This window comes from Syngnathus floridae, chromosome 11, assembly GCF_059516105.1.
Source record: "Syngnathus floridae isolate MCC-2025c chromosome 11, RoL_Sflo_1.0, whole genome shotgun sequence".
Lineage (NCBI taxonomy): Eukaryota > Metazoa > Chordata > Actinopteri > Syngnathiformes > Syngnathidae > Syngnathus > Syngnathus floridae.
This window is the reverse complement of record NC_142423.1, coordinates 7,500,419-7,526,825: the sequence shown is the minus strand read 5'-3', so window position 1 is coordinate 7,526,825 and position 26,407 is coordinate 7,500,419. Positions and strand designations below refer to the sequence as shown.

The window sequence follows — 26,407 nt, the reverse complement described above, 5'->3', positions numbered from 1 at the left end:
ATGTGTATGTACACTTATTAAAAAAAAAAAAAAAGACTTTTGATACTATTTTTGTCATTTTGGAAATCAACATTTTTATATGGACTTGAAGCTCTATTTGTTTTTAAGCCGATGGGAGGAGACATGATGTCCATCCATGAATTAACAGCTTTTTTTTTTCTAGAGTAGCTGTGGAGCATGTGTCTTTTGTAAAATAATTGAAATCCATGAAAACTGGCGGTGTAATCTGTTTTACTGTACATTGTGTAAATGAAAGTAAATATGTAAACTTGACATGATTGTAGGAATGTCTCTCTTTGTATCTACTATTTGCCATGTTGACAAACTGTGGACTTTAAATGTGTTTTCATTGCAACGCCATTAAAATAACTTGACATTTAATGCTTTGCGCCTGCAGACATTAAAGATGATAATGAAACACAACGACGACCATACTATAGCGCTCATGCAGACGTGAGGAGCGCAGAATTCAAATAACCTCTCGATTCTATTCCATCAGTATGGTGAAGAATTGAACTGCAAACGCATCCAAAATGAAAAACCATGTCGCGAGTGTAGCAGACTTAATGCTGACTTTGAGCTGCTCCATTAAACGATATCGTGTACGTACCTTCCCGATATTTTAAATGAGGGTTCCATAAAGTAGGGATTAGACCTCTGGACTCTCGCCCCAGCGACCTGAGTTAAATCCCGGTGAAACCAAGTAAATATTTTATCATGGAAAAGCTTGGAAGGTACGTACACTAGATGGTTTAATGGAGCAGCTCAAGCGAATAGACCGAACTCAAGGTCATCAGCATTAACTCTGCTTCACTCGTGACATGGTTTTTCACTTTGGATGCGTTTGCAGTTAAATTTTTCACCATACTGATGCAATAAAATCGAGAGGTTATTTGAATTCTACGCATCCAAACATCGCATGATAGTGATGTGCATTCCAGTTCTTTTAAGTGAACGGAATCTTTAGAATCAGTTCACTCAAAAGATTCGTTCAAACGAATCCCCCCACACACACACACACACATTTATCCTTTTTTTTTTTTTTTTATAAATCAAATAATCAAAAATCATGGTCAAAGCTTAAATGAAAGTGAAAAGTACCACACCCGCCCTCACCCCCACTTTCTGATTGGCTGTTTGATCTGTGACGTCATTCGGACACTCCATTAGGTACACCGCCATTTTCAGGTGTACCTAATCACAGGCCACTTCATTAGGGAAAAATCATGGTCAAAGCTTAACTGCAAGTGAAAACTGCCACACCCGCCCTCACCCCCACTTTCTGATTGGCTGGTTGATCTGTGACGTCACTCAGACACTCTATTGGGTACACCGCCATTTTTCGGTGTTCCTAATAACAGGCCACTTCATTAGGGAAAAATCATGGTCAAAGCTTAAATGAAAGTGAAAAGTGCCACACCCGCCCTCACCCCCACTTTCTGATTGGCTGTTTGATCTGTGACGTCAGTCGGACAGTCTATTAGGTACACCATTTTCAGGTTCGTTCGCGAAGATTCACGAGTGAGTGACAGACAGCGTTGCTGCTATGCCAGCAGACACAGCAGTTATGCCGACATTGATGTTTTAATTTTGTATTTGCTGGATTGTAGTTGATGGTGTTATTATACCGAATGTGTTTGTGTTTGAATAAAAGGAGAAAAAAAATCGTTATGCCGACATTTATTATTTTGGGGACACTAACTCATATAACAATGTAAAACATACATATTGTCATATAAAGCAGTTAACCAAATGTCAGATTTTTATGTTTTAATTGGCGAATATAAAAACAAGGAATAAAACACCAGACAAGTTTTAACATAAATGTTTATTAAAATAATAATAATAATAAAAATAATAATAACAATAGTAAATTTCAAACCAGCAATCTAATGTGAAATTGCAGTAGATATATTGGATAACAATATTTAGGCGTATATATACATACACACACGTTATTTAAAAACTACTATAAGTGTTATAAAATAAAGATTACCCAAAGAGAAGCATAATCTCCCTGTTTTTGCATAAAGGCGCATCCCTTTATGCAAAAAAGAAAGACGAAAACATATTGGAACGTGGCCCCGAGGACTAGAGCTTGACACTTGTGACCTTTGACCATGATATTTCCCTAATAAAGTGGCCTGTTATTAGGTACACTTGAAAATGGCGGTGTACCTAATGGAGTGTCCGTGTGATTCCCTCGTTAAGCGCACCTGCGTGAAAACTTTTAGCTCCTGCAGAACATGAAAATGGCTAAATCTTTTCACGCAGGTGTGTTTAACGAGGGTAACTTGGAAAACATATTGGAACGTGGCCCCGAGGACGAGAGCTTGACGCCTGTGACCTTTGACCATGATATTTCCCTAATAAACTGGCCTGTTATTAGGTACACTTGAAAATGGCGGTGTACCTAATGGAGTGTCTGTGTGATTCCCTCGTTAAGTGCACCTGCGTGAAAACTTTTAGCTCTTGCAGAACGTGAAAGTGACCAAAAACTTTTCACGCAGGTGTGTTAACGAGGGTAACTTGGAAAACATATTGGAACGTGGCCCCGAGGACTAGAGCTTGACACCTGTGACCTTTGACCATGATATTTCCCTAATAAAGTGGCCTGTTATTACGTACACTTGAAAATGGCGGTGTACCTAATGGAGTGTCCGTGTGATTCCCTCGTTAAGCGCACCTGCGTGAAAACTTTTAGCTCCTGCAGAACATGAAAATGGCTAAATCTTTTCACGCAGGTGTGTTTAACGAGGGTAACTTGGAAAACATATTGGAACGCGGCCCTTCGAGGACTGGAGGTTGGCACCCCTGGTTTAAGTGAAAAGTGCCACACCCGCCCTCACCCCCACTTTCTGATTGGCTGTTTGATCTGTGACGTCACTTGGCCACTCTATTAGGTACACTGCCATTTTCAAGTGTACTTAATAACAGGCCAGTTCATTAGGGAAAAATCATGGCCAAAGCTGAACTGAAAGTAAAAAGTACCACACCCGCCCTCACCCCCACCTCCTGATTGGCTGGTTGATCTGTGACATCACACGGACACTACATTAGGTACATCACCATTTTCAGGTGTACCTAATAACTATATGCATTTTTTGTACATGTGAAGAATGTATATTTGACTACTTGCTCTTTATTTTGGGGGACACCAACACATATTACACAACGTAAAACACATATACATATTGTCATATAAAGCAGTTAACCAAATGTCAAATTTTTGTTTTCACGCCCAAAAAAATAAAAACAAGGAATAAAAAATCAGACAAGTTTTAACAGGTTTTTAATGTTTACTAAAATAATAATAATAATAATAAAAGTACATTTCAAACCAGCAATCTAATGTGAAATTGCAGTAGATATACATACACATATTGTCATATAAAGCAGTTAGCCAAATGTCTGATTTTTATGTTTTAATTGGCGAATATAAAAACAAGGAATAAAACACCAGACAAGTTTTAACATAAATGTTTATTAAAAATAATAATATTAAAAGTACATTTCAAACCATCAATCCAATGTGAAATTGCAGTAGATATATTGGATAACAATATTCAGGCGTATATGTGCATACACGTTATTTAAAAACTACTCTAAGTGTTATAAAATCAAGATTACCCCAAGAGAAGCATAATCTCCCCGTTGTTGCATAACGGCGCATCCCTTCATGCAATAAAGTTAGTCGTTAGCTTGGAGAAAACGTGCATAAAAGAAGTGCTGTTTCAGTGAGTGGTTCTTTCTTTCCTTGGCAAATCGTAAATCTACATTCTGGTTTACATGGTTCACGCCAGGAGACGCAACACGTTCACTGACTGATCCGTTAATGCACGGAAAGGTAGTTCACCCATTAACTCCTTCGCGAACGGGATTCGTTCCCTCACTGATCCGTTCTAGCGATGAACTGAAAATACAATTCACTCACTCACTGACTCGTTCACTCACAGATCTGTTCAGTTAGTGAACGGGAAATGCAATTCATGACTCGTTCGTGAACGGGAAATGCAATTCACGACTCGTTCGTGAACGGGAAGATACGTCATTTTCTTCTTCGTTTTGTTTTACGGCGAGGTGGCACCAACTTCAATGCGCATTACCGACGCCTACTGGTTGAAGTTATATGAACTGAAAAAAGAACGAATCACTTTAGGAAGTTATTCGTTCACTCTCGTTCACTGAAAAGGTTCGGTCACTCACGAGCCAACACTATCGCATGACAGCTGATGCTGAGCTCCCATCAGGCAATGGTAACCCCCCCACACCCAAACTATGAAAAAAAAAAACGCGATTTATAGTCCGAAAAATGCAGTAAATTAAAATATGTTTTTGTCAGTGTTTGTCAAGAAGCTTTTGGTGAGGTACACAAATGTTCATTTTAACCTCACAAATCAAAACTTGCTTGAGGTTTGAAAAGTCCCTACAATCAATTTCTTTGACAAGTGAAAATTATAAGCCACATTTTGTTTTTGTTGCAGTTGAAATGAATTGTTGAGCAATTTGGAAGTTTTGCATGTTTAAGGCTTAACAAAACCCTTTAAACTTTAAATAGAACAAGCTATCAAACCAAGTTTTATTTTTTCCTCTGCAGAAGGATTTAACCTTTGATCTTGAGATCAACTTCTCACGAGCTTTGCTCACCTCCGACCCCTGACCGACGTATATCCACATGTGCTGCATCTTAGTTTTTTTTTGCTACATAACCTCTTAGATCAACAAATTAGAAATAGTCAGTAGGAGCTTAACAGAAAAGGAATGGGGGAGAAAAGAATAACACTTGCAGTATATTCATTTGTTCCAGTGGAAAACACGAACAAAGAAAATATCTGTTGAATGTTGGCTGTCACATGACAAAGAGCCTATAAAAGTATTTCAATCGCAATAACATCTGACTTGTAACAGATCCTTTTATTTAAAAAAAGGTGTTTGTGTAGATGCAGACATTAAATATGAGCTAAAATGTATCTTACATTTTTTTTGCACACAATACTTGTAACGAACGACATTTAAAAGTTGCATCTAGTACCATTTTCTGTGAATGAGTGGTAGTTAGCATGACAAAGTGGAGGACTTCTATACAAATAAACAGTAAAACACATCTTTGCAAACATCTGTATCCCCTTATAAATTACATAAATCCCACATGTGAACAAGAAGTACATCGTCATGAGTCACAAATTGTGGCCATCGAGCATCCGTTCATAAATACAACAACAACAAAAACAAAAACACGGATGATGACCACAATCCCGGTGGCATGTGCGTTAGTTTATCGGGAGTGCTTTCAGTTCGAGTCCTCCAGGCTGCTGCTTTTTTGCTCCGAGCCGTAGCTGCACAGACGGACCATGATGCTTTGAAGGCCGGGCTCCACGATGCCGAGGAGAGGCCGCTGGGAAGGGTCGCCGTTCCAGCAGGCCTCCATCAGCTGCCAGCACTCCTCATCGAACGAGGACAAGCGTTCGGGTCGGGCGCCTGGACACCGTACGGGTTCAAAAGTGACCAAACCAGCCGCTTTCCTGAATAACCTTTTAATCATCATAATCCATCTATTGAGCACTTGATCACCTTTTTTGACGTTATTCCACAGTTGATCCTTGCTGGAGCATTTTTCAAAGGCGTCTGGGAGTTTAACGGAACCAGTGCACAGGTACCAGAAGAGGATCCCGAAGGCGTAGACATCGACAGAGTTGTCATATTTCCCTGTGAGGAGCGGTCTTAGTGATGAGGAGTCATTAACAGGGGCTTGCATGTTATTTGTATGTTCACGATACCTGTAAACAGCTCCGGTGCCATGTGGATGGGCGTTCCGACAATGCTGCCAGACATCATGGCTTCTGGTTTACAGAAGCCTAGGTCGGTGATCTTAGCACGGTTTTGCTTGTCCAGCTTCAATGTGGCGAGAAGGAAGGAAGGTAGGACAGTAAACACAATGAACACACTCACAGAAGCTGCAGTGGCCCGCAGCTCACAGCCAGACACTCGCACGCAGATGTCACACCACCAGGTCCTCCAGGCACATCTCTAATACATGTTTTTGTTGTGTTTAAATTACACAATACAAAACAATTGGACCAGTGTGCAGTTGAATAAAAGTAGAAAATAGATTCTGACATCTGTTTCTAAAAATAGCGAATCAAATGTTACAAGTTGATCTTGTTTGCACCTACCAGAACATTTTTGAGCTTTATGTCTCTGTGCAAAAGGCCCTGACTATGCAGGAAGCGGATCCCCTCCACAACGTCCAGCGCGATCTGCAACCTCTCCCTCAGTGACAAACCAGCCTGACATGAACACACACAAAATAAAAAACAGCCACACATTAAAATAATGTTACTTTGCTCAAATGAATGAGTGACTATAAAAAAATAATAGATTCCCAAGAGAACAAATCAGAATCATAAAAGCATGAAATCATTTCTTCTGGCCTGTTGCAACTGTCACACAAGTCCATCAAAACCAAAGTTTTATTAAAAAAAACTTCATCAATTCAACAAAAAGAAATTAAACTGGTAATGGTTTGTGGGACATTTAGTATCACACGTGATATGCTTGTAGAAAAAACAGAAGAAAAAGAAAAGCCTACAAGCAAGCAATAATCATAAAAAAACAATCGGCATTGAATTCTATGAAGAGAGAGAAAGAAGGCCAAATTGTAAGTGTGAGGAAGAGCCTTAAACTTCCATGAAAAAGAAGTTCTGCATTTCAGGGGCTCCTACTTAGGATACATGTGATTGTCACACACCGAGCTCACTCTGTGTGATGTTTTGACAACCTCGCAAATAAGGCAAAGTAGCCTTCAAATCTCCCCCAAAAAAGTAAAATATCCAATTTTCTAAGATTTTCTGAAATGACACCGCCTGGAAACAATTAGTAGCACACTTGGAGTTTCGCTGTCTCCCATTACCGCAAGATGAGACTGACTCATTCAATGGAAATAAACAAGAACTATTACATTTCCATTGCTGTTAATCAAAATATTGCTTTGTAAGAAACCAGTTTACGGCCCATGATTGCTGCACGATAAACGTTTGTCATGGCTCCGATGCAGCAGCAGTGTGTCATTGTCACCTTGAGGCCGGTGTAGAGGTCTCTGTGCAGCCGCTCCATGATGAGCAGCACGGCAATGCTGGAGCCTTCCCCGTACGTGTGGTCGATAACGGAACCGTGCAGGTCGACGAGCCGCTCGTGCTTGGGCAGCGACCTGAGCACATCGTGTTATTCGGTGTCACTGATCTGTGCTCAGTCCGGCTCGCGTTGGCCTCGCATTCCTCTGCTTTGTGATACTTCAAGCAAACACGTGCTAGGAAGACACTTGGTACAATACACTTGTGTTCTCAGAAAAGCATCAACAGCCCGAAATGGGAATTCTTAGAAAGAATTGTAGTGCAGGGGCATTTATCACATGATGGGAAGAGCTGCTTTTAAATCGGTTAATTCCAAAGAAAATTTGGACTTGTGGATATTCAGCGAGATGTTCCTCATGCACCTTGTGTAGTGAAATTCCAAAGCCAGATCGTTCCAGTGTTTATCATCTGGTGGCACCACAGACTTTAAGGCACATGGATAGCGGCCTCCCCAACTGTCGCACAAGTACACAACTCCATACTGGCCACGGCCCAGCTCACGGCCAATCTTTGGTTTGCCTGTTGAAAGACAATTGTGATCAGTTACACGTAAAAAAACACACAAATATGAAAGTGGATGTCAAGTCAAAAGATTTCTTTAAAATAACATGCTCTAAGTGGAACCATAAGTCCAAACACAGCAGTCAAATCAATATTGTGTTTGTGGAATATGACTTAAGCAGCAAAATCCACCCATTTTTATCCATCTGATCGGGCGGCCATTTTGCCACTTGTTGACTGACATCACCGTGTCTAATGGCTAAAGTAACAACCAATCACAGCTGACCTATTTCCTGGGTTTAGTCATGTGATATTCACAAGATGGGTTAGGGTTAGTTTAAAACTTTTAGGCAGTCAAAGTTACTAGCAAAAATGTTTTTGACAATCAATATCATACGTGAGTGTTCCTTTCTAATTTATTTAATTTCAGTATTGTCAAACTGTCATTTGAGAATTGTAGTTGACTTCATTTCATTATGCATGAATTGATGACTTTTTTTTGTCGCAAACACCATAAATAAATAAAAAAACTAAATTCAAACAAAGCATTTTCCCCAAAACGTGTCTCAAAACTAAAACTCAGTGAATTTTAAAAAACAAAATCCAAAGCTCACCATGTAGCAACACATCTCGGAGGGAGCGGCTTTCCAGCGAGAGGCGTGCCAGCCGAGGGGCGTGGTCCTTCCTCACACGCAGCCACAAGTCCTCGGTGCGCTCCAATCGCCCCGTGTGGCCTTCTTCCAGCTGCAATCCCACAAGCACAAAATGCCTCATGGTTAGCGTTCACAAGTCTGTCATTGTCATTGCGACTTTCATTCATCAACCCCTCCAGTTCGTTTTGGGAACAAAAGATTAACCACGTTTGGTGGCCCGGCTGGTCGGCTCCTTTTATCAAACAAATTCATTGTGCCTCCATCACCACGGCCTCCCCATTTTTCACTGGCAAGCAGCATTGACCTCCCTGACGTCGTTGTCATTTGTCAAATTAATTTATGCGACTTCCCTCGCCAACACAAACTTACGGGGCTTATTTTTCTGCCACTGTGAATCAATGTTTATCCAAGCATCCCTTTTCATAAATTACCTCCTGCAGGTTTGTGGACTCATTCGTCTTACAGCAAGACCCTCAGGGTTGGCATGAGAGCGGCCTTAAAGCCAAGTTCACACCGCCACTGGATCTCAGCCGTGTTTGCGCAACTCCAATGACAAATCTTTCATCATTCAAGGCAATATAATCCTTCTTGAATTTCTTTCTCTTTGAAATGACCAAAAAAAAAAGTTGCTTTTGAATCGCATCAGAGGTAAAGCAGACCCCGTTACGGAGCGACGCTAAAGTTTTCCTTCCTCTCTGTCGAGCTCACAAATTGTAGTTGCTGATTAAAGCAACTTAAGTGTGATTTCCTACACCTCCATGATAGCATGCAGGATATGACTGACATACCTCAGCTTGATTTTCTGCTCTTACTAACAATGACATGATGACAATATCAGTTCTTGAAGACTTGGCTTCAGTTCCGTCGACATCTCCTAGGGGGTAAAATGTGCCAAAATGTCCAGCAGTTGAAGCGCCGTGACATTGTTAAAGAGCAACACGATGCCTCATGTGACGATAGCTTTTGTCAGGCCATTCAAGATGCGCTTTTGAATCAATTCAATCAATGCAGAGGACTTCATGAGCCACAAGTGATGCGAAACAAATGATGACTTACATGGATGCTGGATCTTCATAATTGATCGCTGGGTGACTCAATGGTATAACGAGCTATAATGAACACGTGATTTTTTTTGAATGCCAGTCAAATGACAAAATCTGTTCTGCTTTTATGTCCTCATCTTTGGTGGAGGGGGGCAAAGGCAAGATTGTCACAACCATTTTTAGATTCATTGAAAGACTTCACAATGTTAGTAAGATGCATTTTGTTTGATCCTTTGTTCTCCCCAAAAAATAAATATGCCAAGTGATTTGTCGTGTTTGAGGTAAAGGAACAAAGTAAACCTGGCGCAGGGACGCCGCAAAGGCCTCGTGGGAGCTGTTGAGACGGGTTCTGAACTGGGAGCAGATGCTTCGGGCCAGTTTGGCGGCGCTGAGACTTTCGATGGCATCCTGGGCCACTTTGCGCTTCCACTCGTGCGAGATGGCAGGCGGGTTCACGAACGTTATCCTGTGGATGATCTGGGAGGGGGAAAATAATCACTCAGAAGGCACCGATAACCGTGTCAAGGAAAAAAAATATATACTGGATTCTTCAATTTGCCTGTTTGATTTGCTCCCAGACGAGTCGCGTGACGGAGGATCCTGAATGAAACGTGACTTCAACGTGATAGGCGGCGTTTAATAACTACAACAGATGCACAGAAAAAGGAGAATTCACAATATAAATTCATTGCAATCATCCATGATTCTTTTTTGCTTGTTCTTCTGTGATGTGCACACCTGTTTGAGGTGATTGGAGGTGATGTGTGCCGACGATTCGATGTGGGACTTCTCCAGACTGCTGAGACATCGCTCCAGAGTCCCGACGAAACTTTCTCTCAAATAGTCCACAGAACTGATGAGTTTGTTGGCCACGGCTTGATTCAGACGCAACACAATCAGCTCCTGGATCTGGTGGATGCAAGATTTGATCTCCTTTGAGGTCACCGGCTCGCCGTTGGTTGTAACAATTATGTCTGCAGTCAAAGGGGGAAAAAAAAAAAAAGAGCACACTAAATGCAGTGAAATCTTTTTAGAATGGCTTACAATAATATTAAAGATATTTTTATATAAAATGAAGATGACAAAAAAAATAGAAGGCAACCAGCACAAGTGATTATGTTTGACCATTGAGAGGTTAGGAATGCTAAAAACAGGAAGCTCATGTTTTTTTTCTCTTCTGATCTTACATCCACCTTCCTCTCTAGGAAAAAAATATGGCAGCTAGTAATGGCATTTTCCTCCAGGATACCTGAGAGGATTAGTATGCCATGTCACAACCACCCTATTATAGGGCAAAGTTTTTCCATTGTCCAACAGCTAAACACTCACTGGTAAAACAAAAATATTTTTTCATAAATTTAGAATGAAAAACGGTAACATATCGTAAATAGAAAATCCCTCAAATCTTGTCAACGGTTTAGATTGGCTCATTTTGGTCACGTGATCACAAGAGAGCTTACAATCTGTGACAGTGGATTGGGAGTGAAAAAAAAGTTCATGTGACAGCACACATACGGTACTTTATCTTTATTTAACGGCAAGCGACCTTGGATCCACATGAGACCTTGGCTCAGTCCGGACCCGTACTGCAGTCCGCCAAGATGGCCACGCTAGACATTTTTTTTTAATCACAGAAAAAAAAGACGTGCAATAGGCAAACAAACTGTGATATTGCAAGTTATTTTTATGAGACTGCTAACATGAGGACAAGATGTGCTTTTCATAACGTACCTGGTGCAAACTAACTCACCCGCAAATTCTAAGTTGGCAGCATCTTCAAGCAATTGCTCTTTCATGCTGCCGAGTGTCTCCACAATCATTTCCTTCATCTCTTCTTGTTTGCGGTTTGCAATCGCCATGAGGGAGGTGAACAATTCCCCCTCTTTCTCACGGGTGTATTCCAGCCTACGGGGGGTTATTTGCAGGTCTCTCTGCATGTCGAAGGCCTACAGGGAGCGACAAGGAGCGGGAAGGAGACACGCTACTTAGTATTTGGTTCTTGCGAATTTTAAAGACAAGCTCTTCAAGGTCCGCCATTAATAAATCATAAGGTGCAACTTATCTGACCTGATTGATGAAAAGATCCAAGCAGCGACAGTGGAGCCCATTGAGCAGGCTGGCAGCCTCCACCTGTTGGTTTTGAAGCACCTGGCGAGTGAAAGGCACCAGCAGCCTGTGTAATCTTTCAAAAGCTTCCCCGAGCATGCTTTGCGGCTTGGCGCCCGGGGTGGGCATTTGCGTGGGCGCTCCGCAGGAGCAATTTCCCGTCGGGCCACTAAGAAATTCAAGGGAGAGAAGCTGTTTATGGAGGGCGCTCTTCTCCCGTTCCTTCTCCTTGTCCGGGCGGCGACTGGGCTCCGGCGAGGCTGCGGGCATCGTGTCGGGCAGGCGGATGAAACAGATGGGAAAGGGGAGCATCTCTTTGACTTTCCAAAGTTCGGCCACTTGATCTGTGCTTAAGGAGTCCTCCTTGATGGCGTACAGTATGATTGGAATCACATTCCGAGTGCAGTCTTCTAGGGCCTCCTCCATGGGCTGGACGCTTGCACATGGCACCACCATGACCTTTGCTTCCTGATGATGAAACACAAACATTTCAGGATCATTTGCAAATACAAGTAAAATGAAAAGCACAGACATTCTCAAAGCTGTTAGCCCGCAAGCTAATTGGTGGCTAGCACCGCTCGTTGGATCAAGGAAAATGATGTGATGATATTTCAAACAACTTTAAGTGTATTGTTTGTTTTTACAGGCAAAATTAATTTGCGGCAGGCGATCAAACATGTGCATAAAAATAACAAAAAAATAAAAACAGTGTAGTCTATTATTTTTTTATGGGGATTTGTTTTAGCTGCAATTCTAAGATATCAAATAAAAACAGAATGAAATAAATGAAAATGGTGTTATGTTATGTGCGTCATGTGTGTGATGACACACCCACATTACTTTCTTGCACGATCTGTTTTAGCTTACTGTCATTTTATGACTCACCGTTTCACATTAAGAAGGCATTTGGAGTGACAAGCCTCCAACAAAGCCCATGTCAGTAAACACGCAGCTAAAGAACAAGATTATCTTCTTTGGCAAGGGAGTGGAGTGCAAAATAAGGACATCCAATGCATATTTCGGTTTTCAGGGTTTTTAGTTCTATATTTACGTCTACATGAGACAAAATTTTCACGATAGGAACTTCATAGAATGTGACTGTTTTCACTGTGAATTCATGTTGCATCAATGACTAATACCTTCTGTCGATTTGTCTGACCCTTGAATAAATAAATAACAAAAACGAGCTTGGGAGGGAGATCGTGATGGTAAAGGGGCAGACATAGCAACACAAAGGAGACAGTCAGTCCCGTCACCAAGAAACACAAACTGAGCCGCCTTTCTGAAACAAAGATCGCCTGCAAGCATTCAGATCAATACAGTGTTTTGACTCTGTTGATTTCAAGAAAGACCCTGCGAGAAAGTCAGTGTGACTGGCTTTTATTAAGGCTTGGGGGAAACGAATCCAGCTAAGTTGACCTATAAAAGCAGTAGACCCAAAAACGAAATATTTTCTTTGGAGTGAATAGAGTTAATATGCATGAACATTAGTAAACTGTTATTGGCAGAGGCGTACTTATCACTAATATTTGGATAATTGATTCAAAATAGTAAGAGCCATAAACAGCAGATTTTAACAGCATGAAAGTCGGAGGCATCTGTTAACAAGTCTGAGGCCTTGTGTGAATTCGTGGAGCGCTGACAGGTTACGTTCCTTCAAAAGAAACATGGTGATAGATTTGCACACTTTGTCCTTTGGGTCCCGAAATAGAAACGTGCTGGGATGAGGACGACTAACTAATTAGCAAGTGTCTGCGCGTGTGGCAGCAGTGTGTGAATGCCACAGTGAGCAGAGAGATTCTGTACCTTTTGCAACACTGACCCAAATGCTAATCTCTCTTTCATTGAGCAGAAACCTCAGGCTGCTTTAGTCCCTAAGAAGGAACATGTGCTCATGAACTGGTGCGTGAAAATCGTCCTCACCTTCCATCAGCGGCGGCTGACAACATTCATCAACTTCAAATACGCAAAATCAGAATGTTATTCTGAATCTCTGATAAAAGATATCAAAGCGAAGATTAGCCGTGACCCAAATAAGAGATCTTGTATTTGAAGCAACATGTGGTTATGAATAATGATAAAAACTATTTCTGAGTATCAGTTTATTTTTCATCGTTAAGTCCCTAATGCGAAGAATGACAATTATATCCGGCAATTTGCACCATGACAATTTTCATGCTACACTGTTATAAAACATTTTTTCCAGATTGCAGTTGTATCTATGGTAACTTTTTCCATAGCAAAGGGGGGGTTGGGGATTTTTTTTTCCCCCCTAGTCATGTGAATCGCACCAGACCAGGGGCATTACGTAAGGGGGTTAGGCGGCTGGGCTGCCCTGAGGCAGGTACCAGGCCTGGCGTCTCGAAGTTTGACATGAGGGAATTTTTTTAGAGCGAGTGGATGACAAAAATTTTCCGCGTCACACGTGACTGAGCAACGACTGTCCTAAAATCGATTTACTCCCTTTCCCAGCTCATTTAGATTTTCAGCTTTTATCAGAGGTGTGCACCACTTTGTCCTATTTTTTTTGGGGGGGGGTGTCAAATAAATGCATTGTGGGTCAAATAAAGTTTTGAGATGATGCATTTTTCCATATCAGAAAACAGGGGTGTGTAGACTTTTTGTAGCGTTAGTGTATATCCCATCGTCAGCTATTTGAGAGGATTATCAGTCTAGTGAGAAAAGACTCACCTTCCGGGCATACCCCTCCCCCTTTCTTGTCCATTGCCTCAAAGAGTGAGTGCATATGCAATTTTCAGCAGTTGCTGGCAAAGTTAGACTGCGCAGTCCACGGTGCAGTATTGATATTTATTTTCATGTTTACTCTGACACGTGTACTCAGAGTGAATCTTTTTTTGTTTGTTTTGTTTTATTACACTCAGGTAAACAAACGTACGACAGTTGTTCAAATGCTGCCAACAGGGGTTAAGATTTTTGGATGCCGATTCAGTCTCGGAAAAGATTTACTCGGAGAAAAAAAAAGGTTTTGAGGCTAGAGCTAATTGAAACGCACACAAAGCTTTTGTGTGACATTAAATGCACTTTATAAAAAATGTCCAACTCTTTAAAGAGCCATTGAATTGAACCCATTGCTTGCAAAGTGAAAAATTCCAAACATTCTCAAGATATTGACTTTTTCAAGATAACACTTATCAAATCTAATGAGATTTGTTTAGGCCAGTTCATTTGATTTGCAATAGTAAAGGGAATGTTGTTAAGCGCTGCAGATTGTGTTCTTGACAACATACCTGAAGTAAAGGGTGATGCAGGGTGATTTCCAGCTCGGCGAGCCTATGCGCCGGGTCTTCGCATTCCTCGTGGATCTCCAAGTCTTCACGGGGCACCGTATCCCAACGGCCGCGGTTGGCCGCCAACTGGTGCACCAGCTCGTACTGGCCGGGCAGCGCCAAACTGAGTCGCGTTTGTCTCCCATGGGTGAAACACAACTTGCGCCTCTTGCACGGGGTACCCTGGACGCCTCCGCAAGGCTCGCCGGCCTCGGGGCCCAGCGGCAGCAGTCTCTCTCCTAGCAGGCAATTGAGCAGCTGGTAGCGGGCGGTGCAGTTCTGGCCCAGCACCAGGATGTATGGGGCAGCGCCCACCGTGTTGCGCAGGAACTCTTCTTCGTGGCTGGGGAAAGCGATGCAGCTCAATTGCCCTGTGGAGATAAAAAAAAACAAGGCTGATTTAACCATAATTAATAATCAGATAATGCCACGTGGAATTACAGTGGAATTGTGCAGGATCCCTATGTGAATGATGCCATAAAAGTCAACGTTGTCCAGTTTCCACCATGCTGACTTAAGCGTCAGCGTGACTCAGCACTTTCAGTTACATAAGCACAAGACTACAAATTTGTCTGCTCGGCTACATTACTTGGCCGTTTCTTTGAATTTGCTGAAGCTAAAAGAGGACATAAAATCTTAAAGGCGATCCACGCATTGCAATGTCAAGCTTCATAGACGCGACGGAAGCAAGCAGACTAAATAGTAGAAACAATCGCTTGACATCATGTGGTGCAAATTTATGTCGAGATATGTAAGGCCGGATGAATCTGGCGTTTTGTAAAGTGAGGACACGTGCTTGGCTGCTTCCATGAAAGGGAGCATTATCCCATGCTTTCTGTTGTGTATGACTCATCTAATGTTCAGGACTGTTCAGTACAAGCTGAAGAAAGTTGTGTCGGTCTTTTGGGTGAGTATGATAGTGAGTGCTAGTCTTTATACACACATGTTCATTCATTCAGCATTTGAAAATGAATATCTTTTGAAGTCATTATCTCGTAATCACAATACGTCACATCATGTCTGTGGGAAATTACTAAATTGGTCACAATGGAGCTCACATGGGAAATCTAATTGACAAAAAAACAAATAAATAGACTTTGGGCACAGGTAGGCAAGATCTGGATTGGCGGCCAACAAATCACAGGACACATTCAGACAGCAATTCACACTCACACCTATGGCCTTTGATCAAATTTACATGCATGTTTTTGGAATCAATCTGAAAACGGAAGGTGGTGGGGGGGACAAAAATAATGAAATGAAGAGATAATTAACATAACTAAACGAGCCTAAGAAATCAATTGAAACGACAAAAGAACAAACCATAAATGAAGACAATCAAAGAAAACCACAATAACAATACTCATTAGGTGTCACGTCACGCTTAGTTTAAATTTGTCGGAAAATACTATGAGGCTGTACAATCAACTCAAGTACTCAGATCTCAAGGCATCACTGCATGAATATCAACAGATGCATACAGGTTAACTGTACCTTCTGCCCAGCCACCTGCTGGAAGAGCATGTAATTGGTCTACCTGTCACTATACGTCGCTAGATGCAGAGGTAATGATTCATTTTCAACAAATCACATCATTTTCCACAATAACTGGTGAAGACAAACTCAATAGGTGCTTGAAACATTTGCAAGGATGCTGAAGGATGTTGACCCACCTGCCTCCAGAGACGCTGACTCTGAGCTCATGGCTGATGCACACGCGTTGCTGTAGTTCTGTCTGATTTCCCGGAAGAAAGCATTGGTCTCCTTGAGGTTCTTCTTGAGCAGAGCGGAGTGCTTGTTGTAGCTGTTGAATATCCGCGTGAGCTCCCGAGTTAGCGGAGTGTTTTTTTGCTGCACGTTCCCCTCCATGGCCAACTTGTGTGCTCCTAGCTTATGCGACATCGCATCGACAATAAGAGCTAGCTTACCGACTTCAGACCTCCTTAGGTTTGCATTATGTGTTGGTGCTTGGAGGCCAGTAAGTTGTGCTTTTAAAAAGCAAGGAATTCGAGAAATGTGCTAAATAATGTGCACCCACATGGTAATCCCCGCCTGGGTTAGCGTTGTTAGCCGGTTGGCATCGCCTGTCCGCCCTCGTCTGGTAAGCGCGCCCTGGAACAACTTGACGGCAATACAGCTCGAGGATAACCACCTCTCTGACCTCCCAGTCTCCGCACCAACACCCCGTCGAGAGATGAAAAGAAAAAGGAAACGTGGGAGTCTTCCGAGTGACGCCTCGGGGAAAAATATCCTCCTAAAGTTTCGCCGATCGCGACGAAGCAATGTACATCTTGCCAGCAACGCCGCAAGAGTCAAAGTATATTTCTCGTCTCTCGGGGACGATGAGGAAGCAGAGGGTGGTGTAATGTGGTGCAGGACGAGGGAGCTGATCCTGCGGCTGCCCACAAGCCATCGAATCACAGCAAAACAAAAAATCTGTCAAACTGAAGTTATGGAAAGTGGAGGGCGGAGTCCGGGTAGAGACAAGCACCCTGGGAAATGTAGGTTAATTCCGTTTTTTTGTTTGTTTTTTTTCCTCCTCATTTCTTCATTTAGCAAGAAATGGAAATACGAACGTTTCTGTTGGCCTTCGATTGCAATTTGATCGTTGGAATTTACAGCAAAAATTTGAATGACTGAAACATTTAGTTCGTCCCAAATGCTGTGACTATCTGGAACTCAAACCAATCACGCGCACAATCATGCCAATGAAAAACGTTATCCTCCTTTGCACATATTGCTCAGCTTTACATTAAACACGCACTAAAACCGTACGAACAGTTGCGCCATTGCGTCAAGTGTAGTGTTTAGCTCCCTCTACTGGCTAACCAGCCCAATTACAAAAACAACACATTCAACGTTCTGAGAGATCAAAAGTGCCAAAGTTACATATCAGATTACACCGTAATTCATGTATTTCCTTACCATGGGAAATGAATACATAAATGTGAAATTCTAGTTGTAACAAATACAATGTACGGGTTACGGTTTTAACTGTTTAGTTATATTGTGAATTAAACATGGACGTGAGGTTCAACGTCATTTTTTAATTTCAATTGGAATATACGTGTCTGCATTTAATTGTTTGATAAAAGCTACATGTCTTATTCCATTTTGGCTGATAACGTACTGTATATTTAATTCAGGCCGAAAACGTATGCACTTCCACTATAGTCCACTAGATGGCTGTGTAGCCAGCTGTTGAAATTCAATAATAGGTTATGATGGACTGAACAGGCCCATATTTGACAAAAAATCAATTTGTGAATAAATCTACATTATTTCATTATGCACTGTTGTTCCTTTTTGCGACAGTTTCGAGATGTGCCGTGAGCTTTTTCTAATGTAAAATATGTGCCTTGGCTGTTTAGGTATAAAGACAACCTACTAAAACTAACAGAATAAAGTGGCTTGAACGGCTTAATGCAACCAACAATCAAATGATAAAATTAAAGAAGTTGGTTTTGTGTTATTGAATTGAACTTGTACATGAGCCTGTGACTTAAACAGTTTGTCTACTATTGTACATTTTCTGTGCACAGTTCAGTTGTGTTTAACTTGATACAACACGAATTTGTTGGAATGAAAGTTGAGCTTTGTGCCGCAAGAGTATCCGTGCGCTTAAATTTTATTCTACGCACTCCGGTAGTTAACAATAACAATTGTAATCAAAATACAAAAAGGCCAGCATTCATTTGGATGTCACTCAAGGAACACCATGAGTATTATGTTGCTACATACATATTATTATTTTTTTAAATCACAACGACAAACACCCGGTGTAATGAAACCCCTTAATAATTCAAATTTATTTCAATCCATGCACTAGTCGGCATTGCCTATCATAAAAATCCAGCGCTCCTTCTCGCGACGGACCCCGCCCCCTGCCTCTATGACGCGTCATGAAAGAGCACGCGTCTCCCAACTCGCTGTAGTGTACCTGTTAGGTGGTAGGCAACGTCTTTGCTTCCAAGTTGCACTTTTCTTTCTGCACGTCGTCAAGTCAGGATGGAGGACTCCAGCGTTGGCCGCACCTCGTCAAGATCTTGGCCGTCAGTCGAGAATCTTTCATCCGAAATGAAAGCTCCGTTTCCGCCGGTCCAGGTGAAGAAACAAGCTGTGAAGCGACACCACCACAAGCACAACCTGAAACACCGCTATGAATTCCTGGAGACACTCGGGAAAGGGACATATGGCAAAGTAAAGAAAGCCAAGGAGAGATCTGGCAGACTGGTAAGCTTTAATGACTGAGAAAAAGTGTAATAATCTTAAATGTGCATTAACTGATGACTGTCTGAGAGCTTCTTGTCCTCTTGGTCATCTGTCAAGAAATAAAAGTTGTTTGCTGAGCAGCTGTTTTGCACTAAAGTACTTCCATAGGGACTAGAGTTGAGATAAATGTGCACCCGTTTTACATAAAATCACAAAAAGAGAATATGTGTGAATGTTGCGGATGTCTGGGCAGCGCTGATCTTTCCCACTTGGTCACAATCTGAAGGCAATTCTTGTCCTCGATCTTAGCAGCAGACTCTTAAACGTGTGAAGAATGTCGTGCTATCACAAAAGACTACACTAAAAGAGATTGAATGCTCCTTGTAAAACTGTCAGTGCGCACAGCCTTTCTCAGCTTTAAATTTCTCAGTGGCTTGTAATCAACAGGGAAAGGAGTGAGTGAGGCACTTAAGAATATATTAATGAGAAAGTGTTTATTCACAAAAATAAATACCACACTACTGGGAAGTTTGGGAGATAATAAAAGCAGAATTTAATATAAGACAAGTTACCTGGTTTTATCAACAGAAATTATGAGTCCTCTGTAACCATTCTATGAAAAAATCTGGTGCAACAACAAATGTTCTAGATGAATACTGGGGGATGCAAAAGTACAGCATTGCCTTGAGATAAAAGTTGTTGGACGAGCTTATTTGAGATGTTATGCCGATTGTTTTCTTAGTTGGTTGCTTGTTTGCCTTGACTTGCGATCAAACATTCAAGATACAAGTACTGTAAGGTGGCAGTGAACTCCATCGGCCAATGGAATGCCCCCGCAATGTCAATTGCATCTTCCATTTCCAGAGCCTTTTGTCTCTACTTTTTAAGTTTGCTGCGCTCTCTCTCCTAGCTACGCCTGGAATGCGAAGGATTTTCCCACCCGTGCCTTTTTCCAGACAAACTCTCTTCTTGATCAGATTAATGACCTAAATGTTTCGTGGGAGTGTCTCTTGAGTCAGAGAAGCAAACGTTGTTTATCACCAACGCTCTTTGTTATGAGTTTTCAGCGTGAAAGTGCAATCAAAGACAGAATTTCCCTCCTTCCACCTGCACTCGTCACTTCACAACGTCACAGAACATGTTGAGTCGTGTCCACGCATGCACTGCAGGATGTGAGTCGGTGTCTGAGAAGCACCCCTGCTGACATCTTGCTGAGCTTGCTGTCATAATACTGATAAGACCCAGCAACTGGCCACTCTAAATGTGCTCCGAGCAAAGTGGAGCCTTTAGCATAATTGTAAATACAACATTCCTCTGCTTTGTGTTTATTTACCAGCTCTGCCACTGATGGCCCAAATGCACGTCATCATATGTTAGCATCGTCTTTTGTACAGGCCGCCACTTTGAACGTAACCACATTTTATTAAGTGCATAACCCCACATGAGGAACTAGAATGACACATTCCAAACCTCTATCAGGGCATAACAATCCTAATCTGGATGAGATCCAAATGCTCCACCCTAGTTAAGTGTTTACCTGACCTTTAATGAATCAAATGAATTTATCCAAATTAGAGTGCATCACTTGGCTGCAAATGGCAACATTTATTTTTGAAAACTCAATCTTTTCTGACATTTCAAAAATACATGTATTTGTGTAAACCTGCAAACGACAATCAAAACAACAACCTAATAAGGTCAAGGGTGCCATGCATTGGTTGTTGTTCTACTTTCTGGGTGGTAGCGCGGTCAGAGTCTGGTTGTGTTTGTCCTGGAGCCCGAAGATTTTTCGGCTGCGGGTGCCGAGTGCGTAGAACAAACTGACGGTGACAAAGGGCGCACACACACTCAGATAACCTCACAGGGGTGTGAAGTCATCGTGAGTCCAGCAGGCCCGTCTGACAGCTATTCAAACAAACGCAGGAAATCTGAGTTGGCCCGAGTCAGGAAAGGGACTCAAAGCGGCGCGAGCCCCCACACTGACTCACGCCGCACGTCCAGACCAGACAGTGAATCACACACGTCAGGTTTGACATGACGAGTCTACATTGTGTCCGCTTGTCTGTGGGGTGGCCCGGGGGCTTTGCAAATGAGAGGGCTACCCTAAACACCATCTGGTGCCTCATGGTGACGCTTCTTAACCTTGAGGCTGAGCGGCGAGGAATGTGTGGATCCCACACAGGCTTGTCAAAAGCCTTTTTTTCCCCCCCCAAAAAAAACCTGATTCAGTACTTTTGCTAATGAATGTTCTTTTTTTTTTTTTGGGTGACTTAAATATGGCACTTAAAAGTGTTATTTATTGTATTTATATACATATATTTCCTCCTTTTATGTTTTTAATATGTTCAAAATAAAGACATATCATCATAAAAAATATTAGCGTCTGCCTCAAATCATCTATTCTCTCGGCTTCTTTTCAAAGGTTGCCATTAAGTCCATCAGAAAGGAGAAGATCAAGGATGAGCAAGACCTGGTTAACATTCGCCGGGAAATTGAGATCATGTCATCGTTGTGTCACCCGCACATCATCACCATCTACGAAGGTATGCGTGCAGTTTTTGTGCTGATCCGAGTTCATTTGTTAAGTCGCGCACGTGAAGAGCGAAACGTGATACCCGTAAACAGAGCCATCTCCATCTGAGTGCGCTCACGCAAGTCTTTTGTGGAAACCGATGATCTGTTACATAAGTGCTGACTCCACGTTGCATCACAACAGCAGTGTTGTGGGCGGCAAACACGGAGGCCCTAATCGAGATCACCTCATTGCGCACTTGTCACTGCCCATACGGTTCATCCCAATTAGTTTGGCCTGCTGCGGGGGCCGATAGAATCAGAATTAAGGATGCCAACAATCTAATGAGATGTCAAGAATAATTTAACTTTACAAATGTAAAAAAAAATGAATGCCAGAGATCCAGGTGTTGGAAGTTATTGCGACTTGGAGTCAAGTTGACTCGAGTCACTTTCATAGCAGTTCAGATACAAATTTGTGACATGACTTGCTCAAGAGAAAATGACTTTTGACTTGAACCTAAAGGCTGAAGACTTACATGTGTTTAAAATCTTCATTTATAAAAGTACAGACCTCCTCAAATGGTCAGAAGAATCCGAAACGTGAAAGACAGTACGTGTTCCCCTCCAGTCCTGTAGGGGGTAGTAATGAGCAGTGGAAAAAAATGGATGACTCTGATAGTGTTAATGAAATTTATATATAAAGTCTTATCACTCAGTATTTTGAAAACAATTAACTGCTTTCATCTGTCCTTTTCAGTCTTTGAGAATAAGGACAAAATCGTGATTGTGATGGAATACGCCAGCAGGGGTGACTTGTACGACCACATCTGCGACAGGAGGCAGATATCCGAGCAGGAGTCGAGGCACTTCTTCAGACAGATTGTGTCCGCTGTACACTACTGCCATCAGGTAAGAACAGCCCACGTGTTGCAATAGCTGGACTTTGCAGGTGTTGGCTTGACCCCATATCCCTTCCAAGCGCTTCCTCACGGCATTGACATAGAGCTCCCCTCGGACCATTCGCTCAGCTCGTGCTCTTTCCATGGCACCAAGCTCCCCCGCCCCACCCGCTGTTGCGTAATAACCGTTATTAACCGTCAGATGGCTGATTGGAACGGGGATGCTATGAGAACAATGCAGAGGAAAATGAACACGGGGAGGAGAGGCGGCGTCAGGGCCGAAGGCCAGCCGTCCCAGCACACACATTCACGGTCACTAATGAGGGCGTGATGGAACAGGACAAGCACACTCGCACACCATTGGCCGCACTTTACCAGTCCCAAAGCTAAGGCTTCAACGGAGGTGCTTTCCATGTAGGTTGGATAATTATTTACAGAGTAAATTACCCCATCGTGTTCAGTGTCAACTGTCGGTTTTGTTTTTTTTATTCACCCCCTCATATAAAGGGACATATTTGGCCCAACTTTGAATCATAAAAAGTGCAGACAATAGATCTTTTATGCCAAATTCACATTGCACCACCCGGAGCATGTCCCTGGCCGCAAGTGAGCAGATGACCTGCATTTTTGAAAAGGCAAACATTAGTGGAAGGCATGCTCCCCCGCAGAGCCAAGGACAATACAGCATAGCTGACAGAATGTGTTCCAACCTAATCCTTTTATGGAGTGTAGACAAACGTACACATCAATGAGAAAGATTATGTGTGGAATTTCACAAATGAATGTGAAGATAATTGATACGGACTACTTTCATTTCTTCTTCTAGAATGGAATTGTTCACCGGGATCTGAAACTGGAGAATATTTTACTCGATGGCAATGGCAACGTCAAGGTATACAGCTCTCTGTAATAGATTACACAGTTGTGTCTAAGACTAAAAATAAAAGTCATTGGTTGTATTGATTAACTATACACTAAATGGGGGAAAATAAGTGTTGGGACACCTGGTAACTAAACTTGAACATGAGAGGGAATGTATCTGCAAAGGACAGTTGTGTTAGTGGTTAATTTTTGTCCATTCAGGCTGTGGGGTCAAAGGTCATTTGTTAGGGACCTGGCTCACGCTTTGGGATACATAATCATCCAAGCCACCTTTTTACAGACCTTGCGGTGTCCAACGAGGAAGAGACGTATCTATTTCCCACTTTCTGTTACAGATTGCCGACTTTGGCCTGTCAAACCTTTATCACAGAGACGAGTACCTTCAGACATTCTGCGGTAGCCCCTTGTACGCATCTCCAGAGATCGTCAACGGTCGGCCGTACCGTGGGCCGGAGGTGGACACGTGGTCTCTCGGAGTGCTGTTGTATACTATGGTTCACGGCACCATGCCCTTTGATGGGAACAACCACAAGGCACTCGTCCAACAGATCAGCACCGGAAATTACCGCAAACCAAACAAACCCTCTGGTGGGTGTTTGAGCATTTCTTGACAAGGGGGGGAACACAATTCATAGCCACGACTGTAGCTCGGGCTCTTCTAGGATGACTTAACGAAGCAATTTTTAGTGCTGTAGACAAATAATTTACTCCTCCTGCTTCCTAACAGATGCGTGTGGTCTCATTCGTTGGATGCTAATGGTGAACCCTGAGCGCAGAGCTACAATTGAGGAGATAGCAGGACACTGGTGGCTTAACTGGGGTTACCAGCGGTGCCTCCTGGCTGAGACAAAGGCTAGCCAAGTTGAAGAGACGGCAGCCACCTCTCCATCAACGCAGCACCCGGCCGGGTTGGCCAGCGTCGCCAGCTGGCTGCGGCGTACGTCGAGGCCTTTGCTGGAGAACGGTTCCAAGATGCGCTGCTTGCTGCGCTCGCAAGGTAGCGGCGGGGGTGATGTGGTGCGCCAACGCTCTCTGCGGAGGTCACGGAAAGAGAATAATGTCTCCCAGCCCGGCCATGAAGGGAGTACAGACACCCGGCCTTCCAAAGGCATTTTAAAAAGAAGAAACAGCGCGAAACAGAAGGTGATGAGCGAGACTCCTGTTGAGGTTGCAGCAGAGCCAAAGAACATTTTGGATTTGTCCGCTCCAGCCAGTGAGCCCTCCTCTGCAATGCCACCTCGCAAAGGTATCCTAAAGAAGCCCACAGAGCAGGAATCTGGCTACTATTCCTCCTCTCCTGAGAACAGTGACTCCTGCTGGGTGCAACAATCCAAAGCGTGCCCCTCGGCTTCGACCCACAGAAAAGGCATCCTCAAGCGGAATGGAAAGTTCTCCTCGGGTGGGCTTCAGGAGTTCGGCTCATTGGATCAGCTGACCGTTTCATTACCCAGCCGAAGCACCAGGCCAAGATCAGGTGGTGCCATCAGCGAGGACAGCATTCTGTCCTCAGAGTCATTTGACCAACTCGATCTTCCAGACTGTGTCGGACTTCCTGCACGCCCAGAGAAAGCCGGTAGGCCCACCATGAGAGGATGCGTTTCAGCCGACAACCTGCTGGACATTCAAGAAGAAGGTATTCTCGGAGATGGGCTGCATAGGCGGTGGAACTGCTACGACGCCGGCGTGGCCGACAGCGCCTTTTCCATTACAGACTGCGATAATGTCACTCAGGCTTATAAGCAGGCCTTGATGATTCACAGCCCCGCTCCAAGCTGAACACCACGAAGGCTCTGTCGTGGCCCCTCTGCCAAAGTACATTCGGACAAGTGCACTTTAGGCATTATCTCAGTGGCCAACATCAGGAATTGCACACACCAAAAAAAGGGAAGCGGCAAAGAGAATTCATGGCTTGGTCATGTTCAAAAATGAATGATTTTTTTGTAAAAAAAAAAATGCAAGATGGAGTCTCAGGGCGTCAGACTTGGCGTAATCAAAATTCACCCTCAAACCAAAACACCTTGAATGTAAGTTATTGTTGGATGTCAGTCATTTGGTGGTCCCTGTGCCTAATATAAAACATTGCACTTTTATCAATTAATGTCATTGTCAGCCAGGTTCAATACGAGTACAGCTTCTCTCAGCTTTGACTGGATTCAAACTTGAACATTACAAGATGCCAAAGAAAACTGCACAAGCGCTCAGGACAGATTACTTACGATCCGTGTTTTGCTTTGAAACGATTTCTGGCCTAAATTTGAATGATGACATGACTAACAACTTAACACACATGCGTAACCTGTTGGACCTGCTGCTACACCCAAATTTAATCCCACGCATGCACGTGCACAGGCGGCCACTGTCTTTCAACAGGTGACGTTTTCCAGTCACGAGCCGGGAAAAATAGCAGCAATTGTTTGACGTAAACACTGGGCTTTCTTAGTTGAATGTTAATGTGTAACTGCTGAAGTAAATGATGGCTCATGGTTTTTGGGTATGACGCGGGTCTTCCATTTCATGAGGAAGTGCTATGGGGATTTTGCTAAAGCCTGATAAGAGCTGCTATTCTTTTATAGCTTACACGTGAACAGACCTATCCAAACTGCATCATGCTATCAAAATGCTTGATTAACAAAAAATTGATAGCTATGCTTAGTGTTTGTTTTATGGCATTCAATTGTGGTTTAAGAAAAAGACATTTCTGTGTCTCTGACTTTACACTGGAGTTTCTGATATTACTTTCTAAATCACAAAAGTAAGTTATACCATCAGAAAGTGATGTCATATGATAAATGGCGGTGAAATTACTGTATTGATTAAACGTAAAAAGAGGATAACCACAAAACTCTTCTAAAACTGGAATGTTGATGATGGCAACGGTTTTGTTTCAGTTTTTTCTTGAACAAACTGAAGCTTATCGGGAATGTAAAGCAGATGTAAATGTGTGCAAATAACATGCAAAGTTGAATTGTCAGAATTTCAGCTCATTCTTGTCATTTCAATAATTGAAGGAGCAGTGTTCATGAAAGCAGGTATTGATATTTTTGGTACAACTTCATGTGCTTTTAATTATTTCAATACCTTTTGTTTCAAATTGTTGTGCCAAAGTTATTGTCTTGTCACTCTTGTTACTGGGATGAGGGCCTCAATAAATATTTTTTTAAGTATCTAAAGTGCTGCTTC

General features: G+C 42.6%; 2 protein-coding genes across 2 annotated transcripts; one reads left to right on the top strand and one right to left on the bottom strand.

Moving 5' to 3' along the window:
- Positions 1-4,895: 4,895 nt before the first annotated feature.
- Positions 4,896-17,205, bottom strand: dstyk (dual serine/threonine and tyrosine protein kinase). Its single transcript, XM_088388630.1, has 14 exons — positions 16,394-17,205; positions 14,682-15,091; positions 11,395-11,901; positions 11,078-11,273; positions 10,066-10,301; positions 9,887-9,970; positions 9,628-9,804; positions 8,246-8,375; positions 7,493-7,649; positions 7,075-7,207; positions 6,174-6,287; positions 5,778-5,892; positions 5,572-5,706; positions 4,896-5,478 (listed from the first exon to the last, which is right to left on the bottom strand). Exons 1-14 carry the CDS (start codon positions 16,620-16,622, stop codon positions 5,291-5,293), a joined length of 2,811 nt encoding a protein of 936 aa, XP_088244756.1. The 5' UTR covers positions 16,623-17,205; the 3' UTR covers positions 4,896-5,290.
- A 1,392-nt stretch (positions 17,206-18,597) lies between these two features.
- On the top strand, positions 18,598-26,397 carry nuak2 (NUAK family, SNF1-like kinase, 2). The gene is made up of 6 exons (XM_088388633.1): positions 18,598-18,953; positions 21,355-21,475; positions 22,204-22,355; positions 23,172-23,237; positions 23,563-23,815; positions 23,955-26,397. The coding sequence occupies exons 1-6, from the start codon at positions 18,729-18,731 to the stop codon at positions 25,001-25,003; spliced, it is 1,866 nt and encodes a 621-aa protein (XP_088244759.1). The 5' UTR covers positions 18,598-18,728; the 3' UTR covers positions 25,004-26,397.
- Positions 26,398-26,407: the final 10 nt, after the last annotated feature.